At 35.7% G+C, this 22,269-nt stretch overlaps 1 protein-coding gene across 1 annotated transcript; it reads left to right on the forward strand.

The window, feature by feature from the left end:
• The first annotated feature begins 13,305 nt into the window (after positions 1–13,305).
• Positions 13,306–21,978, forward strand: PTGS2 (prostaglandin-endoperoxide synthase 2). Its single transcript, XM_054450838.2, has 10 exons — positions 13,306–13,514; positions 14,321–14,437; positions 14,558–14,701; positions 15,355–15,498; positions 15,928–16,109; positions 16,842–16,925; positions 17,049–17,295; positions 17,576–17,862; positions 18,363–18,510; positions 18,997–21,978. The coding sequence occupies exons 1-10, from the start codon at positions 13,463–13,465 to the stop codon at positions 19,404–19,406; spliced, it is 1,815 nt and encodes a 604-aa protein (XP_054306813.1). The 5' UTR covers positions 13,306–13,462; the 3' UTR covers positions 19,407–21,978.
• The last annotated feature ends 291 nt before the right edge of the window (positions 21,979–22,269 follow it).

The raw sequence follows: 22,269 nt of genomic DNA on the forward strand, positions 1-22,269 counted from the left end.
CTGCATTTTCCACAAAAGTAAAATGATATTTTGCAAAAAGTGCAAGGTTCTCACACCTGCTGGCGTGGCTACAGCTATGGCTTTACAAAGTTCCTTCTCTATTTTTTTTTTACATTGGTCCTTATGTTGGATTCATTTATCTTAAATGGTGGGCAACTGAAGCTGCAGACCTGAATCTGTGGTACATATCAAGCAATTCAACTTCTTCTTGTAATGTCACGACTTTTCTCTGCTTTTTGAGAGCACTTCCAGCGTCACTAATGGCACTTTGTATAGGTCCCGTGGTGTTAGTCAGAGTTTACAGTATTGCACTAAACATGATGAAAAAGACACAAGAACCATCAGAGATTACTTTTTACTGGGATACGCAATTTACTGGAGAAAGGAACTGCTCAAGTGGAGGTGATTAGCATCACAGGGAGGTGTTTGAAGCAGGTAATCACCACACTTGAGGGCACTACAACAGCAACAGGAGCTGGCTCTGAACTTATTACAATAGTACAGTATGTACTACAGTTAATTTCATGCAGCTATAGTCTAATGCTATATCTTTACATTTGTTTATATTACTCTTCATTGCAAATGGCACCATGTATGGTCTGTAAGTGTTTATGTGTTAGGTTTTGATAAGTCTTAATTTTTTATAGCAGATTTGTATATATTTTATGGTAGTTAATAAAATAGACTAGTATCTGTATATTTCATGAATTGTGACATACCTAACCTTTTCTCTTTTTTTCAGTATTTCTTGGCTACATAGCTTGTGAGATTTTTCAAATTGTCAAACATGTCTTAAAAAATGTTCCAATGTATTTATTGCAAAAACTGCATATAAGTGGATCCATGCAGTTCAAACTGTGTTTTTCAAGGGCTATCTGTATTTGTTTAAAAACTATGAGACCTTAAAACTGACATATATTCAGCCCAACTGCTTATGTGTAGCTGTTGGTACTTATTAAACAATAAATTTATAGGTTTGGCAAGGTCTGTGGGAAATTGATCAGGACTCCTCAATAATACCATCAAAAACTAGGGTTCTTTTTAGCATTTTTTTTCTTACATCATGGATATAAGACTTGCTCCTCAGGTGCAAAATGGCTGCAACAGCTCCAGTCATCACATTGAGATGACTCCCGCAGTGTCTGCAACAACAATTGCATTTTAAAAAGAGCTTTTTTAGTCTTACTCCTTTACATTTGAAAAAAAAAATTAAGGGCTTCAAAAATGCTGATGACTTTGATTTTAAAATTATATTTTTAGCAAATAGCTACATGATAAAATGAAGTTCATCAAATTTTTGAAGTTGATTTCAAAGAAGACAGATTCACCCATTTATTCAATAAGTATTGAATACTAGTATAGGCTAGTCATTGTACTAGGTGCTCGGAATATAACAGTAAACAAAGCAGACAAAAGTTTGACCTTCATGGAATTTACATATTTGGAAGGGGAAGACAGGTAGTAAACAAAACATGAAAGTAAAATATGTAGCACATTAGATGTTGATGAATACTAATAATAAATCTTGGTGAATTGTGAACATGTTCATTCCTATGGAAAATATTAAAGGAAAATTATTTTTTATTAAGAGGATAAGTTGAGTTTTTAGTACAGTGATATGAAAAGATCCAGGGGACAATTTCACAAACGGTTTTGAGCTTCAGGTAAGAGTAAGGGATAGAGGTAAAGCTTTGGAAGCAAGAAACCCTGAAGTGCTTGTCGAAGCTATTGGGAAAGATGTGAACCTCTAAAACAAGAGAGTAGTGATTCAAGAGAGGAAGAAAGAGGCTTCGCATAAATGCCATCTTTGGAAATGACGGGGGTGAGAGAAGGAATAAATTTTTCAGATGCTTGCAAAGCAATCCTTGTCCTTAGGGGAGAGTGAGGTTTTAGTTAAGAAAGGAAGTAAACTTTCCATGAGTATCTCAATGAGCATCTGACACTATTCAATCTACACAGCATTTGACCTTGAAGCTTTTTCCCAGTGATTATCAAGAATCAGCAAACAAACATGCATCGCCTTCAGCAAAACAGTCCTGTGGCTCGTGTGGTGGACGTTGTTTTCTCACACCACTAATAATGAAATGTAATATCTATAAAAGGTAGAATTAATATGCAAAATGAGTTCATTTTAAGCCCAGTTCAGAGTCACAGCAAAATTGAGCAGAAAGTATAAAGAGTTCCCATAGAACCCCTGTACCTTTCTTTACAAGAAAAGCTCATGTGCTATCAGCATTCCTCACCAGAGTGGTACAATTACTATAACCAATGAATCTACATTGACACATCAGTATCACCCAAAGTCCCTAGTTTACACTAGGGATCATTCTTGGTGTTGTGCATGCTATGGTTTTAAAAATGTATAATGACACGTATCCACCTTTTTTTTTTTTTTTTTTTTTTTTTTGAGACGGAGTCTTGCTGTGTCACCCAGGCTGCAGTGCAGTGGTGCAATCTAGGCTCACTGCAAGCTCCGCCTCCCGGGTTCACGCCATGCTCCTGCCGCAGCCTCCTGAGTAGCTGGGACTACCAGAGCCCACCACCATGTCCGGCTAATTTTTTTGTATTTTTTTTTTAGTAGAGATAGAGTTTCACAGTGTTAGCCAGGATGGTCTCGATCTCCTGACCTCGTGATCCGCCCGCCTCGGACTCCCAAAGTGCTGGGATTACAGGCGTGAGCCACAGCGCCCAGCCTTCTATCCACCATTATAGTATCATATAGAATAGTTTCACTGCCCTAAAAATCCTTTGTGTTCTGCTTTTTCATCCTCACCCCCAACCCCAACTTCTGGCAACCACTACCCCTTTTACTGTCTCCATAGCTTTGCCTTTTCCAGAATATCATATTGTTGGAATCCTACAGTAGGTAACCTTTTCAGATAGGTTTCTTTCACTTAGTAATATATATTTAAGATTCCTCCATGTCTTAAATATATGATGGTACCACATTTTCTTTTAGTGCTGAGTAATGCTCTACTGACTGAATATATCACAATTAATCCATTCTCCTTCTGAAGTACATCTTGATTGTTTCCAAGTTTTTGAAATTAAGAATAAAGTTGCCAAAATATTTGCATGCAGCTTTTGTGTGGACACACTTTTCAGCTCATTTTGGTAAATACCAATGTGTGCAACTGCTGGATCGTGTATTAAGTATATGTTCATTTTTGTAAGAATCTGCCAAGCCATCCTCCAAAGTGGTTATACTATTTTGCATTTCTATCAGCAATGAATGAAAGTTTTGCTTGTTTCATTTCCTCACCAGTATTTTGTGTTGACAATGTTCTGGATTTTGGCCATTCCAATAGGTGTTTATTTTCTCATTTTTGTTTTAATTTGCATTTCCCTAAAGACATGTGTTGTGGTAAATCTTTTCATATGCTTATTTGCCATGTATTACATGTGTATTCTTTGGCACTGTGTCTATTCAGGCCTTTGACTTATTTTTTAACTGGATTGTTTGTTTTCCTATTTTTGAGTTTTAAGACATCTTTGTATATTTTGGATAACAGTCCTTTATCTGAAATGTTTTTTGCAAATATTTTCTCCCTGTCTGGGACTTGTCTTCCCATTCGTTTTTGACAGTGTCTTTTGTGAAGCAGATGTTTTTAATTTTACTGAAGTCCAAATTGTCAATTACTTTTTTCATGAATCATGCCCTCGTGTATCTAAAAAAAAATCATTGCCATACCCAAGTCCATTTAGATTTCCCTCTATGTTATCATCTAAGACTTTTATAATTTTACATTTTACATTTAGGTCTATAACCTATTTTGAGTTAACTTTTTTATTAAAAGTGTAAAGTCTGTATCAAGAGACTTTTTTATTTTTTATTTTTTTGTTTTGCTTGTTGATGTTCAGTTTTTCTAGCACCATTTGTTGAAAATGCTATCTTTGTTCCATTGTATTGCCATGTATCCTTTGTCAAAAATTAATTGACTATATTTATGTGGGCCTATTTCTGGACCCAATCTATTCTATTGATCTGTCTATTCTTTTGCAAATACTATGCTGTCTTGATTACTGTAGCTTTATAGTAAGTCTTGAAGTAAGATAGTGTCAGTCCTGCAACTTTGTTCTTCTCCTTCAGTATTGAGTTGGCTTTTTTGGGTCTTTTGCCTCCCCACATAAACTTCCTTTTTTTGAGACAGGGTTCTTACTCTATTGCCCAGGCTGAAGAGCAGTGGTGTTGATCACAGCTCATGGCAGCATCAACCTCCTGGGCTCAGGGAATCTTCCCCTCCCAGCCTCCTGAGTAGCTGGGACTACAGGCATGCACCACCAGGCCCAGCTAATTTTTTTGTAAACCCAGAGTTTCACTATGTTGCCCAGGCTGGTCTTGAACTCTTAGGCTCAAGCAATCCTTCCAACTCAGCCTCCCAAAGTTCTAGGATAACAGGCAGGAGCCACTGTGCCCAGCCTTCATATAAACTTTAGAATAAGTTTGTCAACATCCACAACACAATATGCTGGAATTTTTATTGAAATTATGTTGTATCTATAGATTAATTTAAGAAGAACTGAAATCTTGACAATCATGAGTCTTCCTAGCTATGAACATGTAATATCTCTCCATTTATTTAGTTCTTCTGATATTTTCATGAGTTTTGTCATTTTTCTTATACAGATCTCGTATATATTTAGTTAGATTTATACCTAAATATTTAATGTTGGGGGGTGTTAATGTAAATGGTAATGTGTTTTTAATTTCAAATTCCACTTGTTGATTTCTGGTATACAGGAAAGTGATTGACTTTTGTACGTTAACCTTACGTGCTGCAATGTTGCTATAATCACTTCTTAGCTCCAGGAGTTTTTTGGTCAGTTTTCATAAATTTTCTACATAGATGGTCATATCATTTGCAAACAAAAACAGTTTTATTTATTCCTTCACAATCTGTATACTATTTATCTATCTATTTATTTATTTTTGTCTTATTGCATTGGCTAGGGCTTCCAGTATGATGATGAAAAAGGGTGATAAGTCAGGCACAGTGGATCACTGCTGTCTGCAATCCCAGCACATTGGGAGGCCGAGGTGGGCGGATAACTTGAGGTCAGGAGTTCAAGACCAGCGTGGCCAACATGGTGAAATCCTGCCTCTACTAAAAATACAAAAACTAACCAGGCATGGTGGCACACGCCTGTAATCCCAGCTACTCAGTAAAATTGCTTGAACTTGGGAGGAAGAGGTTCCAGTGAGCCGAGATCACACCACTGCATTCCAGCCTGGGTGACAGAGTGAGACTCCATCTCAAAAAACAAAAAATAAATAAAGAAAAAAGAAAAGGAATGGTGAGAAAGAACAAAATTGTCTCACTTCTGGTATTAGTAAGAAAGCTTCTGGTCCCCCATCATTAATTACAGTGTTAGCTATTAGTTTTTTGTAGATGTTCATCATCAACTTGAGGAACCTTGCCTCTATTTCTACTTTGTTGTTTGTTTTTATTATGATGGGTATTGGACTTTGTCAAATGCTTTTTTCTGCACTATTGATATAATTGTGTGATTTTTCTTCTTTAGTCTGTTCATGTGATAGATTGTCAATTAAATGTTTAATGTTAAGCCAGCCTTACATACTGGGACAAATCTGACTTGGTCATGATGCATAATTATTTGTATATATTGTTGGACTGGATTACCAGCATTTTGTTGAGTGGTTTTGCATATATGTTCATGAGAGATATTGGTATGTTATTTTATGTTCTTGTAATGCCTTTACAATCTATGAGGTAATGCTGACCTTATAGAATGAGTTAGAAAATATTCTTTTCTGTTTCTATCCTCTGAAAATGATTACAAAGAATTGGTATAATGTTTTCTTAAATGTCTAGTAGTACTCACCAGTGAACTTATATGAGCTTGATTCTTTCTGTTTTGGAAGGTTATTAATTATTGACTCAATTTTTTAAATAGGGATAGGCCAATTCAGATTGTCAATTTCTTATTGTGTGAATTTTGGCAGATTGTACCTTCTAGAAATTCATCTAGGTTATCAAATCTGTGGTCAAAAGTTGTTCATAGTATTCCTTTATTATCCTTTCAATGTCCATGGGATCTGTAGTGATGTCTCCTCTATTATTTCTAGTTTAAAAAAACTTTCAGATACAAGGTCTCCTCTGGTACCCAGGCTGGACTGCAGTGGTGTGATCATAGCTCACTAACCTCGAACTCCTGGGCTTAGGCAATCCTCTTGCCTTGGCCTCCCAAAGTGCCAGGATTACAGGCATGAGCCACCACAGTGGAGCTCTCAATTCTGATACTAATAATTTATGTCTTCTCTTTTTTTCCTTAGCCTGACTAGAGTAATCAACTTTATGTCTTTTAAAAGAACCAACTTTTTGGTTTTGCCCATTTTCTTTTTTGAATTTCTGTTTTTGATTTGATTGATATCTACTCTAATTTTTTATTATTTCTTTTCCTCTGCTTACTTTGAATTTAATCACTTTTCTTTTTTGTAGTCTCCTAAAATAGAAGCTTATATTATTGATTTTAGATCTTTCTTCTTTTCTATTACAGCACTCAATGCTATAAATTTCCCTCTAAGCATTGTTTTCACTGCATCCTACAATATTTCAACTCTATTGTTATTTAGCTCAAAAGAGGTTCTTAATTTCTATTGGGATTTCTCTTTGACCCATGTGTTATTCAGAAGTGTTCTGTGTGATCTCCAAATATTTGGGAGTTTTTCAGCTATCTTTCTATTATTCATTTCTAGTTTAATTCTATTGTGGCCTGACAGCATATATTGTATGATTTATATTCTTGTAAATGTGTTAAGGTGTGTTTTATGGCACAGAATGCGGTTTATCTTGCTATGTGTTCCTTAGAAAATAATGTATGTTCTGCTGTTATTGGATAAAGTAGTCTATAGATGTCAGTTACATCTAGTTGATTAATTGTGCTGTTGAGTTCAGCTATGTGCTAAATGATTTTGTGTCTGCTGTATCTGTCTATTTCTGACACAGGACTGTTGAAGTCTCCAACCATAATAATGAATTAATCTATTTTTCTTTGCAGTTTTATCAATTTTGTCTTATATATATTGATGCTCCATTGTTTGGCACACACACTTTAAGGATTGTTATGTCTTTTTGGAGAATTTACCTTTCCATCACATGTGACATTTCCCTTTATTCCTGATAATTTTTCTTGCTCAGAAGTTTGCCCTGTTGGAAATTAACAGAACTACTCTGGCTTTATTTGATAGTGTTAGCATGCTCTCTCTTTCTCTATTCTTATGCTTTTAATCTATACTTGACTTTGTATTTAAAGTGGGGTTCTCGTAGAAAACATATACTTGGTAGGGTGGGAAGTAAAATAAAAAGAAATACTTGGGTATTGGTTTGATCCACTCTAGCAATCTCTATGTTTTAATTGATGTATTTAGACCATTGATATTTATTTTTTTAATTCTCATCCCTGTGATTACCCAGAGAGCTGCTTAAATTGATTATTGATATAGTCAAATTAATAATTAGTATCTGCCCTGTTTGTAACTGTATTCTATTTTTCATCGCCCTTACTTTCTTCTCCTATTTTTTGCTCCTGTTTCTGTTATTTTAGATTTTAATTGAGTATTTTATATCATTCTATTTTCTCTCCCTTCTCAGCATATGAATTATCTTTCTTTCTGACTTTTCTAGTGGCTTCCCTGAAGGTTGCAATATACATTTACAACCAGTCCAATTCTCCTTTCAAAAAACACAATACTGTTTCATGGCTAGTGCAAGTACCTAATAATAATAAGTCACTCCTAATTTCTTTCTCTCATTCTTTGTATCTTTACTGTTATTCATTTCACTTGCACATAAGCTGTAATCTTTCAATACATTATTGCTATTATTATTTCAAAAAATGTTATCTATTATATCTATTTAAAATAAGAAAAATAGGCCAGGTGCGGTGGCTCACTCATGTAATCCCAGCACTTTGGGAGACCGATGGATTGCTAGAGCTCAGGAATTCGAGACCAGCCTGGGTAACATAGTGAAACCCTGTCTCTACTAAAAATACAAAAAAAAAAAATTGCTGGGCATGGTGGCATGGGCCTGTGGTCACAGCTACTTGAGAGGCTGAGGTGAGAGGATTGCTTGAGCCTGGGAGGCAGAGGTTGCAGTGAACTGAAATCAAGCTACTGCACTCCAGCCTAGGTGACAGAGTGAGACCCTGTCTCAAAAAAAAATGAAAAAGAAATATTTTTATTTCTCTTCACTTATTTCTTCTCTAATGCTCTTTGTTTCTTTATTATGTAGATCCAAGTTTCTAACCTGTATCATTTTTCTTATCTCAATCACTTCTTTTAACATTTCTCACAAAGCAGATCTACTGGCCACAGAATGCCTCAATTTTCATTTGTCTGAGAAAACCTTATTTCTCCTTCACTTTTGAAAGATAATTTTGTAGGGTACAGAATTCTAGGTTGTAGGTTTTTTCCGCTCAATGTGAAATATTTCATTCCACTCTTTTCTTCTTTGTATGGTATCTGAGAAGTCAGATGTAATTCTTATCATTATTACTTAAAAGATTGCTTCTGTTCCTTTCTCTCTTCTCCTTCTCTTCTTTCCTTCTCTGTATATTACACCTTTTACAGTTGCCCCATGTTTCTTAGATATTATGTTTTGGTTTTCTTCAGTGTTTTTTTCTTTGATTCTCAGTTTTAGAAGTCTCTATTTATACATCTGCAATCGCAGGGATTCTTTCCTCTGCCATGTCCAGTCTACTAATGAGCACTTACAGGCATTGTTGACTTCTATTCCAGTGTTTTTGATCTCTAGCATTTCTCTGATTATTTCTTGGAATTGCCATTTGTCTACTTACATTACCAACCTATTCTTGTGTGTTGTCTTATCATAGTAATTGCAGTTGTTTTAAATTCATAGGTATTGTAATTTCAACATCTCTACCATATTTGACATTGATTCTGATGCTTGCTCTGTCTTATCAAGCTATGTTTTTGTCTTTTAGTGTGACTTCTAATTTTTTGTTGAAAGCCAGGCATGATGTACTGAGTGAAAGAAACTCAATAAATTGTAATGTGACGATAAGAGGTCAGGCGAAGTGAAGCATTCTATAGTCCTATAGCAGGTCTCAGTCTTTTAGTGAGCCTGTGCCTATGGACAGTGACTTTCACAAGTGCTTTTCATTCCACTCTTTTCCTGTCCTTAAGTGGGACGAGATCACTGGAGGGGGCTAGAATTGGGTATTTCCCTTCTCCAATGTAGAAGCTAAAGAGAGGGCTGGAGTTGGGTATTTTTCTTCCCCCGTATGGAAGGCTAGAGCCAGTTAAATTTAGGTATTTTCTTTCTTCTAGTTCAGTTAGGCTCCGACAAAAATCCCACTAGTTTAGACTCTAATATTATAAAATAGTTTCTCTTGAGTATAGGCCTTGTTAAGAACACTATACTCTGATGGAGCTGAGGGGGAGTTTTCTCTGATATTCACTGTGAGAACCTCGTAGAGCTCCAGGAAGCAAAACTCACAAAAGTGTGGGAGTCTTCCAGAATTTTTCCTTTGCAGACTTATCTGCACTGAACCTCCAGCAATTCATCAGTTACAGTTCAGGTTTTCCTACCCACATACTGGTTTTCATAGAGGTTTCTGCCTGTGCATTTCTGCTCCAGTAAGTTGTTCTTCTTGTATGGTCTGTCTTTCAAATTTTTTAAGTAGGGTTTTGACCTGTCACCTCACTTCTCTGACAGTTCTGAGAGCGTTGATTTTTCAGTTTGCTTAGATTTTTACTTGTTTTTAGGATGAAGTGACAATTTCCAAGCTCCTTCCTGACATGCCAGATCAGAAACTGAAAGTCCTAAGCCTCATATTCTGTGGGTGGGTATGTTCACATCCTGCCTGCTCCAGTGCACCCACCTCACACTCTCTTTCCCTTCCTTGTGATATTTCTAGGTCCAATACAAAGACTGTGTTCAACTCATTCAACTACTTTGGCTCATCTGAGTATTATAATAAACAATCACAAAAAAAATGAAGTAAAAGAAAAATCCATCAAAGAATTTCGATATTTGAGAAACAGAAATCTAAGTTGTTTTAGAAAATTTAGAAAGAGATTTTTTAAGTGTTTCTTCATTGACTTATGTGAAAGGACTTTTCTTAATTTAACAAATTATATGCTTTTGTTCATAGCCTGTAAACTATCTTGTGTAGCTAAGAATGGGTAAATAATCAGGCTTTACTAAAGGACTAAAGTAAAGATCTTCTATAAGTAGCATTTCTGCTACTCAAGGAAGAGATAAACTTCATGGCATAACCTTGACAAAGTATGTTAAGAATAACCCTGACACAAGACAGCAAAGCTCTTTTTTCAGCCAACATGCCATGAAAGAAAGAAGACAAGGGGCAATCTCCACTCTCTAAGTGAACCACTAAACCCACCAAAGAAGAAATGAGGGAAATAGAAAAAGGACACTTGCCTGAGATAATGGATCTATATATATGAGTAGTAGAACCCTGCTCAAAGTACAAGGAAGGGAAAAAAAAGTTAGGTTATTTGGAATTTTGGACATTAAGAGTCTTTATTGTTCATTTTCTTTTAACTCACATGAATGGCTTATCACTTCAATTAATAAATATTTCATTTCTTTTCAACATATTCATGAAACTTAAATCTGAAATGAACAGTGCAACATGTGAATGTTTAGAACATTATAAAATTAAACACAAAATCTGTCTGGCGATCTTCCCAGCATCTTAGGAAAGAAGTTGACAAAATTTCAAGCAGCAGAAGGGGGCAGTAAAACCCAACAGAATGCTCTGGAAGATTTTTAAGATTCTTCCTTATTTTCTCTTCATGTAGAGTATTTCCCAACAAATTTCAGACGCTAATAGAAATTTTGTACAACTGATCCATATATTTGCCTAAAATAGACACAGAAACATTGAATACATGCAAACATGAGAGCTATAAGTTTTACACGATCAAACCTTTTTTTTCATGGTAAACGATAGTCACAGTACTTTTCCATATAAAACAGGCTTAGTTGTCTTAATTTAGTTTGGCACATTTAATATACTCCCATGACCAGCATCCCAAATGTACCTATCCATTTTATTTTATTGTCTCAGAATTCTCAAAGTTATTTAATCAATTATGTAACTTTTTTCCTTATGCTCAGATTTGCACTTCTTTCTAAAACTCTGCCCATCCTTAAAGTCTCAGATTATCCTTGAACTTTTCTTTTTACTTTCCAGGTACATGGAACTCTCTTCACTCTATCCTGCTATATAAGTGACAGAATTTCCACTGTGAGATAGATGGAGTTCAATTCCTTTGAGTTTAAAATAATCTAAATATAATTATTTCTTATGCCCTGTTTTTCCTTCACTTTTATATTCAAAATTTCTTTTCAGACAACAGAACCTACTTCTATACATAATAGGTATACAATTAATGTCTGATAAGGAAGACAATGATGATGATCACTTCAAAATGAATTCAGGATTGTAATGTAAAATTTTAGTACACTCTCACAGTATGGATTCTAACATGGCTTCTAACCCAAACTAACACTAGTAGCTCTGACTACAAACTTCAAATTTCAGTAGATGCAACCTACCCCTTTAAAATGAAACAGAAAATGGAAATTATTAAATTATCAAAAAGAAAATGATCTACGCTCTTAGTTGCAATTTCATGTAAGATTCCATGCAATAAATGGGAGTGCCATAAATGGAATGATTAAATATGACTAGAGGAGGAGAAAGGCTTCCTAGATGAGATGGAATTTTAGTCATTTGTGTCTCATGTAGAATCAGATGTGTACATTAAGCAAAATGGTTAAAAAAAAATCTCCAAGTGAGTCTCTTATTTATTTTTTTCTTATAAGACTTCTGCAAATTGAGGTACCTGGTGTAGTTTTATTTCAGGTTTTATGCTGTCCTTTTCCTGTAATGCTAAGGACTTAGGACATAACTGAATTTTCTATTTTCCACTTCTTTTCTGGTGTGTGTGTGTGTGTGTATATATATATATATATATATATACACACACACACACATATATATATACACACATATATATATATACACATATATATATATTTTAGTATCTCACCCTCACATACTCCTCCCTGAGCACTACCCATGATAGATGTTAAACAAAAGCAAAGATGAAATTCCAACTGTCAAAATCTCCCTTCCATCTAATTAATTCCTCATCCAACTATGTTCCAAAACGAGAATAGAAAATTAGCCCCAATAAGCCCAGACAACTGAAAAGTAAATGCTATGTTGTACTTTGATCCATGGTCACAACTCATAATCTTGGAAAAGTGGACAGAAAAGACAAAAGAGTGAACTTTAAAATTCGAATTTATTTTGCCGGTGTCTCCTGTGAAGGGCTAGTAACCAAAATAATCCACGCATCAGGGAGAGGAATGCTTTAAGGCAGACGTTTTGGACATTTAGCGTCCCTGCAAATTCTGGCCATCGCCGTTTCCTTTGTCCATCAGAAGGCAGAAAACTTTATATCGGTGACCCGTGGAGCTCACATTAACTATTTACAGGGTAACTGCTTAGAAGCAGTATTATGAGGAGAATTTACCTTTTTCCCCCCCTTTCCAAGAAATAAGGAGGGGGTGAAGGTACGGAGAACAGTATTTCTTCTGTTGAAAGCAACTTAGCTACAAAGATAAATTACAGCTATGTACACTGAGGGTAGCTATTTCATTCCACAAAATAAGAGTTTTTTAAAAAGCTATGTATGTATGTGCTGCATATAGAGCAGATATACAGCCTATTAAGCGTCGTCACTAAAACATAAAACATGTCAGCCTTTCTTAACCTTACTCGCCCCAGTCTGTCCCGACGTGACTTCCTCGACCCTCTAAAGACGTACAGACCAGACACGGCGGCGGCGGCGGCAGAGGGGATTCCCTGCGCCCCCGGACCTCAGGGCCGCTCAGATTCCTGGAGAGGAAGCCAAGTGTCCTTCTGCCCTCCCCCGGTATCCCATCCAAGGCGGTCAGTCCAGGACTGGCTCTCGGAAACGCTTGGGCAAAGACTGCGAGGAAGAAAAGACATCTGGCGGAAACCTGTGCGCCTGGGGCGGTGGAACTCGGGGAGGAGAGGGAGGGATCAGACAGGAGAGTGGGGACTACCCGCTCTGCTCCCAAATTGGGGCAGCTTCCTGGGTTTCCGATTTTCTCATTTGCGTGGGTAAAAAACCCTGCCCCCACTGGGCTTACGCAATTTTTTTAAGGGGAGAGGAGGGAAAAATTTGTGGGGGGGTACGAAAAGGCGGAAAGAAACAGTCATTTCGTCACATGGGCTTGGTTTTCAGTCTTATAAAAAGGAAGGTTCTCTCGGTTAGCGACCAGTTGTCAAACGACTTGCAGTGAGCGTCAGGAGCACGCCCAGGAACTCCTCAGCAGCGCCTCCTTCAGCTCCACAGCCAGACGCCCTCATACAGCAAAGCCTACGCCCGCGCCGCGCCCTGCCCGCCGCTGCGATGCTCGCCCGCGCCCTGCTGCTGTGCGCGGTCCTGGCGCTCAGCCATGCAGGTGAGTACCTGGCGCCGCGCACCGGAGACTCCGGTTCCACGCACCCACCTGGGCAGAGTTTCCGCTCTGACCTCCTGGGTCTATCCCAGTACTCCGACTTCTCTCCGAATAGAGAAGCTACGTGACTTGGGAAAGAGCTTGGACCGCTAGAGTCCGAAAGAACTCCTTGGATATTCCAGCTTTCCCACAAGCACTGATCATTATGAGCCAGTTACTTAACCGATCTGAGACACTCTCACCTCCTAAATAGGGACAGAAGATACTAATTTGCAGGTTGTCATTATGATAAGACAGGATCTGATCAATATATGTGAATTGTTTATATTTGGAACCTCTTTTTATTGAGTGGAAGAAGTTGTTTTAAATACTCTAGTCAGTTCTTTCCTGCCCCCAGGAAAGCCTGGATTATATTTTAAGATAAGCAAAATGTCTTAAAAGTAAGCTATTTTACTTTGAATTTTTCCCTAAATGTTGATTAGTGTACTAGATCCATTTTAATTTGGAAAGTGAAGTGCTACTTATTTGAACTTCTTAAAAATGCTAATTTTAACATCTAAAGGGTTAACTAAGAAAAGCTTAGTAACATGATGTACCAAGTTGAATATGCTGTTATCCTTATTTAGAATAGAAAATTTGTATTTCTACGTTTTATCCATTCTAAGGCAGGTTTAAAAATTGTTTTTCCATGACTACCTACATATTTCTTGAATTTATTATTGTAAAGTTGATTCATAGTAAAACAATTAAATGTTTAAATTAAGATTAAGACACTAGAGAATGATTTATTTGCTGTCCTTTAATTGTAGCAAATCCTTGCTGTTCCCACCCATGTCAAAACCGAGGTGTATGTATGAGTGTGGGATTTGACCAGTATAAGTGCGATTGTACCCGGACAGGATTCTATGGAGAAAACTGCTCAACACGTAAGTTTGTCCTTTGGTTGCCTCATTAGGAGTGGGGCTGGATACAGTTATCATTGTATAGATTTGTATCTTATAATGAGTCCCATTAATTTCTCCCTCCCTTTCTTCGTCTTCTTGCAGCGGAATTTCTGACAAGAATAAAATTATTTCTGAAACCCACTCCAAACACAGTGCACTACATACTTACCCACTTCAAGGGATTTTGGAACGTTGTGAATAACATTCCCTTCCTTCGAAATGCAATTATGAGTTATGTGTTGACATGTAAGTACAAGTGTCTTTCTAAGGTTTTTAGCTTTCTCAAAGAAAAATATGCTCTATAATACTGTAAGCCTAATCTAAAAACATATTTCCAAGCTTATCAAAAAGACTTTAAGATACCTTTTAAGTTTGCCTTCCATCTTAATGGCCAAAAATATTGACATTTAGTCCCATCCAGTTTATACAGTCTACTCACAACTCTGTATACCTCTTCTAACCTTTACTGTTCGGTCAGTCTGTGGAGGTAGCATGGTCCAGCTGTTTGTTGAATGCCCATGGGCCACAGAATTGTTCTGAACATGTAGCACCCATTAAAATAAATTTGGATTTGGATCAGCAAGAAAATAACTTTCCATGATTCTAAAGTGGGTGCCATACTCAGCCATTCCTTTCATAGGCCTCTTGGATAGTGAGCAGATGGCTACCTGAAAAATCAATATTGCCAGATTATAATGTGCAGAGTATATGTATTTTATTAAAGATGTATTTCAAATGGCTGTTAGACTATAAAGTGTAGTTGTTTTAAAATAGATTATTTTTGATTTTTGGAGTTAAATTCAACCTCTAGTGCCACTTTCCACATTTTACAATAAAAAAATGTTGATTTACTTAACAAATGAGAATAAATAAAACATTTTTTTCTTTGAAAATTTCAGCCAGATCACATTTGATTGACAGTCCACCAACTTACAATGCTGACTACGGCTACAAAAGCTGGGAAGCCTTCTCTAACCTCTCCTATTATACCAGAGCCCTTCCTCCTGTGCCTGATGACTGCCCGACTCCCTTGGGTGTCAAAGGTGAGTGAGAAGAATCCATTAGAGATGTATTAACTATAAGAGAGGCTGCATTGCTGCCAAAAAAAAAATTGACCTTAGACTACCACTTATTTATTAACGAAAGCAGTTTTTACTTTTATCATGGGTATCTATGGGTATTTTTTAAAGTATGAGTCTATGTAAACTATTATGTAAAAGCAAATGAGCATCTTGGTATAATGTCTTAATATTTTCAAATTATTTCATTAGAAATGAAATAATTCTAATTAAAATAGATAAAATCATTCAGTAAGAAGTTGTTCCCCCATATCTTAGAACTGTTGTTTATATTGTGATCCTATTCACTATTGTAATTCTCGTATAAATGAAGAATTCCTGGTAGATTGACAGTCACCGTCTCCTTTCTTGACTACATAGATGGATTCTTATCTTAGCTTTCTCATTTTTCAGGTAAAAAGCAGCTTCCTGATTCAAATGAGATTGTGGAAAAATTTCTTCTAAGAAGAAAGTTCATCCCTGATCCCCAGGGCACAAACATGATGTTTGCATTCTTTGCCCAGCACTTCACGCATCAGTTTTTCAAGTCAGATCATAAGCGAGGGCCAGCTTTCACCAACGGGCTGGGCCATGGGGTAAGATAGAGTTAATAACTTAGAGTTAGTAAAATTATACCAAATCATAGTCAAGGGCTAACGTTAAAGGAGATATACAGATAAATAGATCCAAATAACTTTTCCACTTTTTTAGAAAAGAAGTCTTATCTATAAAAACCTTAAAGGAATTTTCCATTTACTTCCCTGGTCTAGTAGAATTACACACACACACAGACATGCACACACATATATAAACATTCACACACATACATATGTACAGGTATTATTATTTGTAATTTGACCCCTGTATTTTTTAGTTTAAAATATTAGTACTGCAAAATGTTATGTCCTCAAAAACACATTGCACCCTGATTATGCTGCTTTCATTATTGTAAGGTGAGGTTTTTGCTGCATTATTATTTTTTGGATTTCAATAGCATAGCTTCAAGTTATTCATAAGAATTTTTTATAAATAATACATTTTTATACTTTTTTAGAATTACCATATCATCATAGTGAAGTATATAATATATATGATATAAGCTCAATATAGTATATTAATTCCATTAAACACAAAGACATATCAGTTTGTAGCTTTGGTGGATAAACAAATTAATTTAGCAATTTGTGGCTATGAAAAAATGTATATTTTATTTAAAAATTTTAAAGAAAGCTAAATGATCAAATTATTTAATGATGAATTATATGATAGACACTTTATATAAAAAAACTTCAACAGCAACAAATTAAAATGTTTTCATCATTTTCTAGGTGGACTTAAATCACATTTATGGTGAAACTCTGGATAGACAGCATAAACTGCGCCTTTTCAAGGATGGAAAAATGAAATATCAGGTATGCTTCCTTTGACTATTAAGACTTAGTTATTACTTACCGCTTACCCCCATATTTTAAAATCCCTAAAAATGTGTTCCTTAACTTTTTAACTAATGTTTATTTATTATTGTTATTTTTTAGATAATTGATGGAGAGATGTATCCTCCCACAGTCAAAGATACGCAGGCAGAGATGATCTACCCTCCTCAAGTCCCTGAGCATCTACGGTTTGCTGTGGGGCAGGAGGTCTTTGGTCTAGTGCCTGGTCTGATGATGTATGCCACAATCTGGCTGCGGGAACACAACAGAGTATGCGATGTGCTTAAACAGGAGCATCCTGAATGGGGTGATGAGCAGTTGTTCCAGACAAGCAGGCTAATACTGATAGGTAAACAAGAAAATGATTTATATAAAACCCTCTTCCCCAGGGAAAAGTAATGTGCTATCTTTGTTATGTTTTGAGTAAATGACAAGATGTGGCACATGAAAACTCACACATTCTATATTCATTAAATATGTAAGCATGACTGATCATATAGCTATATTTTGATATTGACAAGGAAGAAAACAAATGAAGGAATAGCAAATTTTAAAAATTGCATTCCAATTGCTTGAAAGCTTGTGATCAGAAGCAGTAAATGTTTTTATTATTTATTTTGTGCAAATAGGAGAGACTATTAAGATTGTGATTGAAGATTATGTGCAACACTTGAGTGGCTATCACTTCAAACTGAAATTTGACCCAGAACTACTTTTCAACAAACAATTCCAGTACCAAAATCGTATTGCTGCTGAGTTTAACACCCTCTATCACTGGCATCCCCTTCTGCCTGACACCTTTCAAATTCATGACCAGAAATACAACTATCAACAGTTTATCTACAACAACTCTATATTACTGGAACATGGAATTACCCAGTTTGTTGAATCATTCACCAGGCAAATTGCTGGCAGGGTAAGCATTATTATTGAAAACCAAAACAAAGGACTAGTCAGTAACTTTAGAATTTCTGCCACGGAAATTATTTTTCTTAAACTTACTAAAAGAGTAGTTAGTTATATTGCTAGTAAAATTATTTTATTGATATAAGAAGCCTAACTTTGTTTGAAAAGTCTAAATTTTAGTCTAGTCTACAGTTGTCAAACAAATAGCAAATCGTACCCCTACCTTAAAAATATTTTCAAAAAGTATCTATAATCTTATAGGAATAAATATTTTAGGCTTGAATACTAGTTTTATTTTTGAAATTTAAAAAGGCAAATTAGTTCTAGGCTGGTGTCCCATTGAATTTTAAGCAGAGCTCCTGTTGAAATGTACGTAAGCATCTTCCCAGCAAATAAAAATTGTCTCCGCTGGGAGTTTCAGTTTTACCTGATTTGTACCTAAGGCAAGCTGAATACAAACAGTAAATATGCCTAAAATTCTTGTTTTACAACTAATTTTACTTTCCACAGGTTGCTGGTGGTAGGAATGTTCCACCCGCAGTACAAAAAGTATCACAGGCTTCCATTGACCAGAGCAGGCAGATGAAATACCAGTCTTTTAATGAGTACCGCAAACGCTTTATGCTGAAGCCTTATGAATCATTTGAAGAACTTACAGGTAAGAAACAGTTTCTAAACTTCTTCGTTTTTTGTTTGTTTGTTTGTTTTTGTTGTTTTTGGTTTTCTTTTTGAAATGGAGCCGCGCTCTGTCACCCAGGCTGGAGTACAGTAGCGCCATCTCGGCTCACTGCAACCTCCGCCTCCTGAATTCAAGCAATTCTCCTGCCTCAGCTTCCTGAGTAGCTGGGACTACAGGCGCACGTCGCACGCCTGGATAATTTTTTGTATTTTTAGTATAGACGGGGTTTCACCGTGTTAGCCAGGCTGGTCTCAAACTCCTGACCTCGTGATCCACCGGCTTCAGCCTCCCAAAGTGCTGGGATTACAGGCATGAGCCACCACGCCTGGCCCCTAAACTTCTTAAAAGAATCAGGGGTCAAATGGAAACAGAGAAGTTGGCAGCAAATTGAGCAAAAGAACCAAACTGTTTTTTATTTTGTGAAGTTTGAAATTGGTTGTATCTCTGTCTTCATTGCCTTCACAGGAGAAAAGGAAATGTCTGCAGAGTTGGAAGCACTCTATGGTGACATCGATGCTATGGAGCTGTATCCTGGCCTTCTGGTAGAAAAGCCTCGTCCAGATGCCATCTTTGGTGAGACCATGGTAGAAGTTGGAGCACCATTCTCCTTGAAAGGACTTATGGGTAATGTTATATGTTCTCCTGCCTACTGGAAGCCAAGCACTTTTGGTGGAGAAGTGGGTTTTCAAATCATCAACACTGCCTCAATTCAGTCTCTCATCTGCAATAACGTGAAGGGCTGTCCCTTTACTTCATTCAGTGTTCCAGATCCAGAGCTTATCAAAACAGTCACCATCAATGCAAGTTCTTCCCGCTCCGGACTAGATGATATCAATCCCACAGTACTACTCAAAGAACGTTCGACTGAACTGTAGAAGTCTAATGATCATATTTATTTATTTATATGAACCATGTCTATTAATTTAATTATTTAATAATATTTATATTAAACTCCTTATGTTACTTAACATCTTCTGTAACAGAAGTCAGTACTCCTGTTGCGGAGAAAGGAGTCATAATACTTGTGAAGACTTTTATGTCACTACTCTAAAGATTTTGCTGTTGCTGTTAAGTTTGGAAAAGAGTTTTTATTCTCTTTTATAAACCAGAGAGAAATGAGTTTTGACGTCTTTTTACTTGAATTTCAACTTATAAGAACAAAAGTAAAGAATGTTTGAATACCTAAACACTGTCACAAGATGGCAAAATGCTGAAAGTTTTTACACTGTCAATGTTTCCAATGCATCTTCCATGATGCATTAGAAGTAACTAATGTTTGAAATTTTAAAGTACTTTTGGACATTTTTCTGTCATCAAACTAACAAAAACAGGTACCAGTGCATTACTAAATGAATATTTAAATTAGACATTACCAGTAATTTCATGTCTACTTTATAAAATCAGCAATGAAACAATAATTTGAAATTTCTAAATTCATAGGGTAGAATCACCTGTAAAACTTGTTTTATTTCTTAAAGTTATTAAACTTGTACATATACCAAAAAGAAGCTGTCTTGGATTTAAATCTGTAAAATCAGTAGAAATTTTACTACAATTGCTTGTTAAAATATTGTATGAGTGATGTTCCTTTTTCACCAAGAGTACAAACCTTTTTAGCGTGACTGTTACAATTTCCTTTTAAATCAAAATGCCAAATTTATTAAAGTGGTGGAGCCACTGCAGTGTTATTTTAAAATAAGAAATATTTTGTTGAGATATTCCAGAATTTGTTTATATGGCTGGTAACACGTAAAATCTATAGCAGCAAAAGAGTCTACCTTTAAAATAAGCAATAACAAAGAAGAAAACCAAATTATAGTTCAAATTTAGGTTTAAACTTTTGAAGGAAACTTTTTTTTATCCTTGTGCACTGCAGGCCTGGTACTCAGATTTTGCTGTGAGGTTAATGAAGTACCAAGCTGTGCTTGAATAACGATATGTTTTCTCAGATTTTCTGTTGTACAGTTTAATTTAGCAATCCATATCACATTGCAAAAGTAGCAATGACCTCATAAAATACCTCTTCAAAATGCTTAAATTCATTTCACACATTAATTTTATCTCAGTCTTGAAGCCAATTCAGTAGGTGCATTGGAATCAAGCCTGGCTACCTGCATGCTGTTCCTTGTCTTTTCTTCTTTTAGACATTTTGCTAAGAGACACAGTCTTCTCATCACTTCATTTCTCCTATTTTGTTTTACTAGTTTTAAGATCAGAGTTCACTTTCTTTGGACTCTGCCTATATTTTCTTACCTGAACTTTTGCAAATTTTCAGGTAAACCTCAGCTCAGGACTGCTATTTAGCTCCTCTTAAGAAGATTAAAAGAGAAAAAAAAAAGGCCCTTTTAAAAATAGCATACACTTATTTTAAGTGAAAAGCAGAGAATTTTATTTAAAGCTAATTTTAGCTATCTGTAACCAAGATGCCTGCAAAGAGGCTAGTGCCTTAGAGAGAACTGCACAGGGTTTGTGACTGGAAAAAAGCTACATTCCCATTCTAATTAATGCCCTTTCTTATTTAAAAATAAAACCAAATGATATCTAAATAGTTCTCAGCAATAATAATAATGATGATAATACTTCTTTTCCACATTTCATTGTCACTGACATTTAATGGTACTGTATATTACTTAATTTATTGAAGATTATTATTTATGTCTTATTAGGACACTATGGTTATAAACTGTGTTTAAGCCTACAATCATTGATTTTTTTTTGTTATGTCACAATCGGTATATTTTCTTTGGGGTTACCTCTCTGAATATTATGTAAACAATCCAAAGAAATGATTGTATTAAGATTTGTGAATAAATTTTTAGAAATCTGATTGGTATATTGAGATATTTAAGGTAGAATGTTTGTCCTTAGGATAGGCCTATGTGCTAGCCCACAAAGAATATTGTCTCATTAGCCTGAATGTGCCATAAGACTGACCTTTTAAAATGTTTTGAGGGACCTGTGGATGCTTCGTTAATTTGTTCAGCCACAATTTATTGAGAAAATATTCTGTGTCAAGCACTGTGGGTTTTAATATTTTTAAATCAAACGCTGATTACAGATAATAGTATTTATATAAATAATTGAAAAAAATTTTCTTTTAGGAAGAGGGAGAAAATGAAATAAATATCATTAAAGATAAATAACTCAGGAGAGTCTTCTTTACAATTTTATGTTTAGAAGGTTTAAGGTTAAGAAAGAAATAGTCAATATGCTTGTATAAAACACTGTTCACTGATTTTAAAAAAAAAAAACTTGATTTGTTATTAACATTGATCTGCTGACAAAACCTGGGAATTTGGGTTGTGTATGTGAATGTTTCAGTGCCTCAGACAAATGTGTATTTAACTTATGTAAAAGATAAGTCTGGAAATAAATGTCTGTTTATTTTTGTACTATTTAAAAATTGCCAGATCTTTTCTGAAAATAAACTTTGATTGTTTCTATATATCTTTGTCATATGACATAAGATTTCTCTGAAGCATTACTCTTAAACCATTATCTTGCATTCTCCTACCTATTCAAAAACAGGGCTGGCCCTTCATTAAATGGTTTTTCCCTCAGTTATATAGAGGCTTCCTAGAGTCGCTATTTAAATCTCATAATCCTTATTCACTGCGACACTGTGTTGGAAAACGTCTAGTTTGTGTATCTTTACAGAAGATAGCAAACAAGCTTATTTTCATTGCCTAGTCTAGAAGAAGAAGAAAAAAATACACAATAAGGCAAAGAATGAGACAA

This window comes from Pongo pygmaeus, chromosome 1 (genome assembly GCF_028885625.2).
Source record: "Pongo pygmaeus isolate AG05252 chromosome 1, NHGRI_mPonPyg2-v2.0_pri, whole genome shotgun sequence".
Taxonomy (NCBI): domain Eukaryota; kingdom Metazoa; phylum Chordata; class Mammalia; order Primates; family Hominidae; genus Pongo; species Pongo pygmaeus.

Coding starts and splice junctions, on each gene's coding strand:
- PTGS2 (XM_054450838.2), top strand. CDS start 13,463: ATGCTCGCCCGCGCCCTGCTGCTGTGCGCGGTCCTGGCGCTCAGCCAT. Junction 16,926..17,048: donor ATGGAAAAATGAAATATCAG/GTATGCTTCCTT, acceptor GTTATTTTTTAG/ATAATTGATGGAGAGATGTA. Junction 18,511..18,996: donor ATCATTTGAAGAACTTACAG/GTAAGAAACAGT, acceptor TTGCCTTCACAG/GAGAAAAGGAAATGTCTGCA.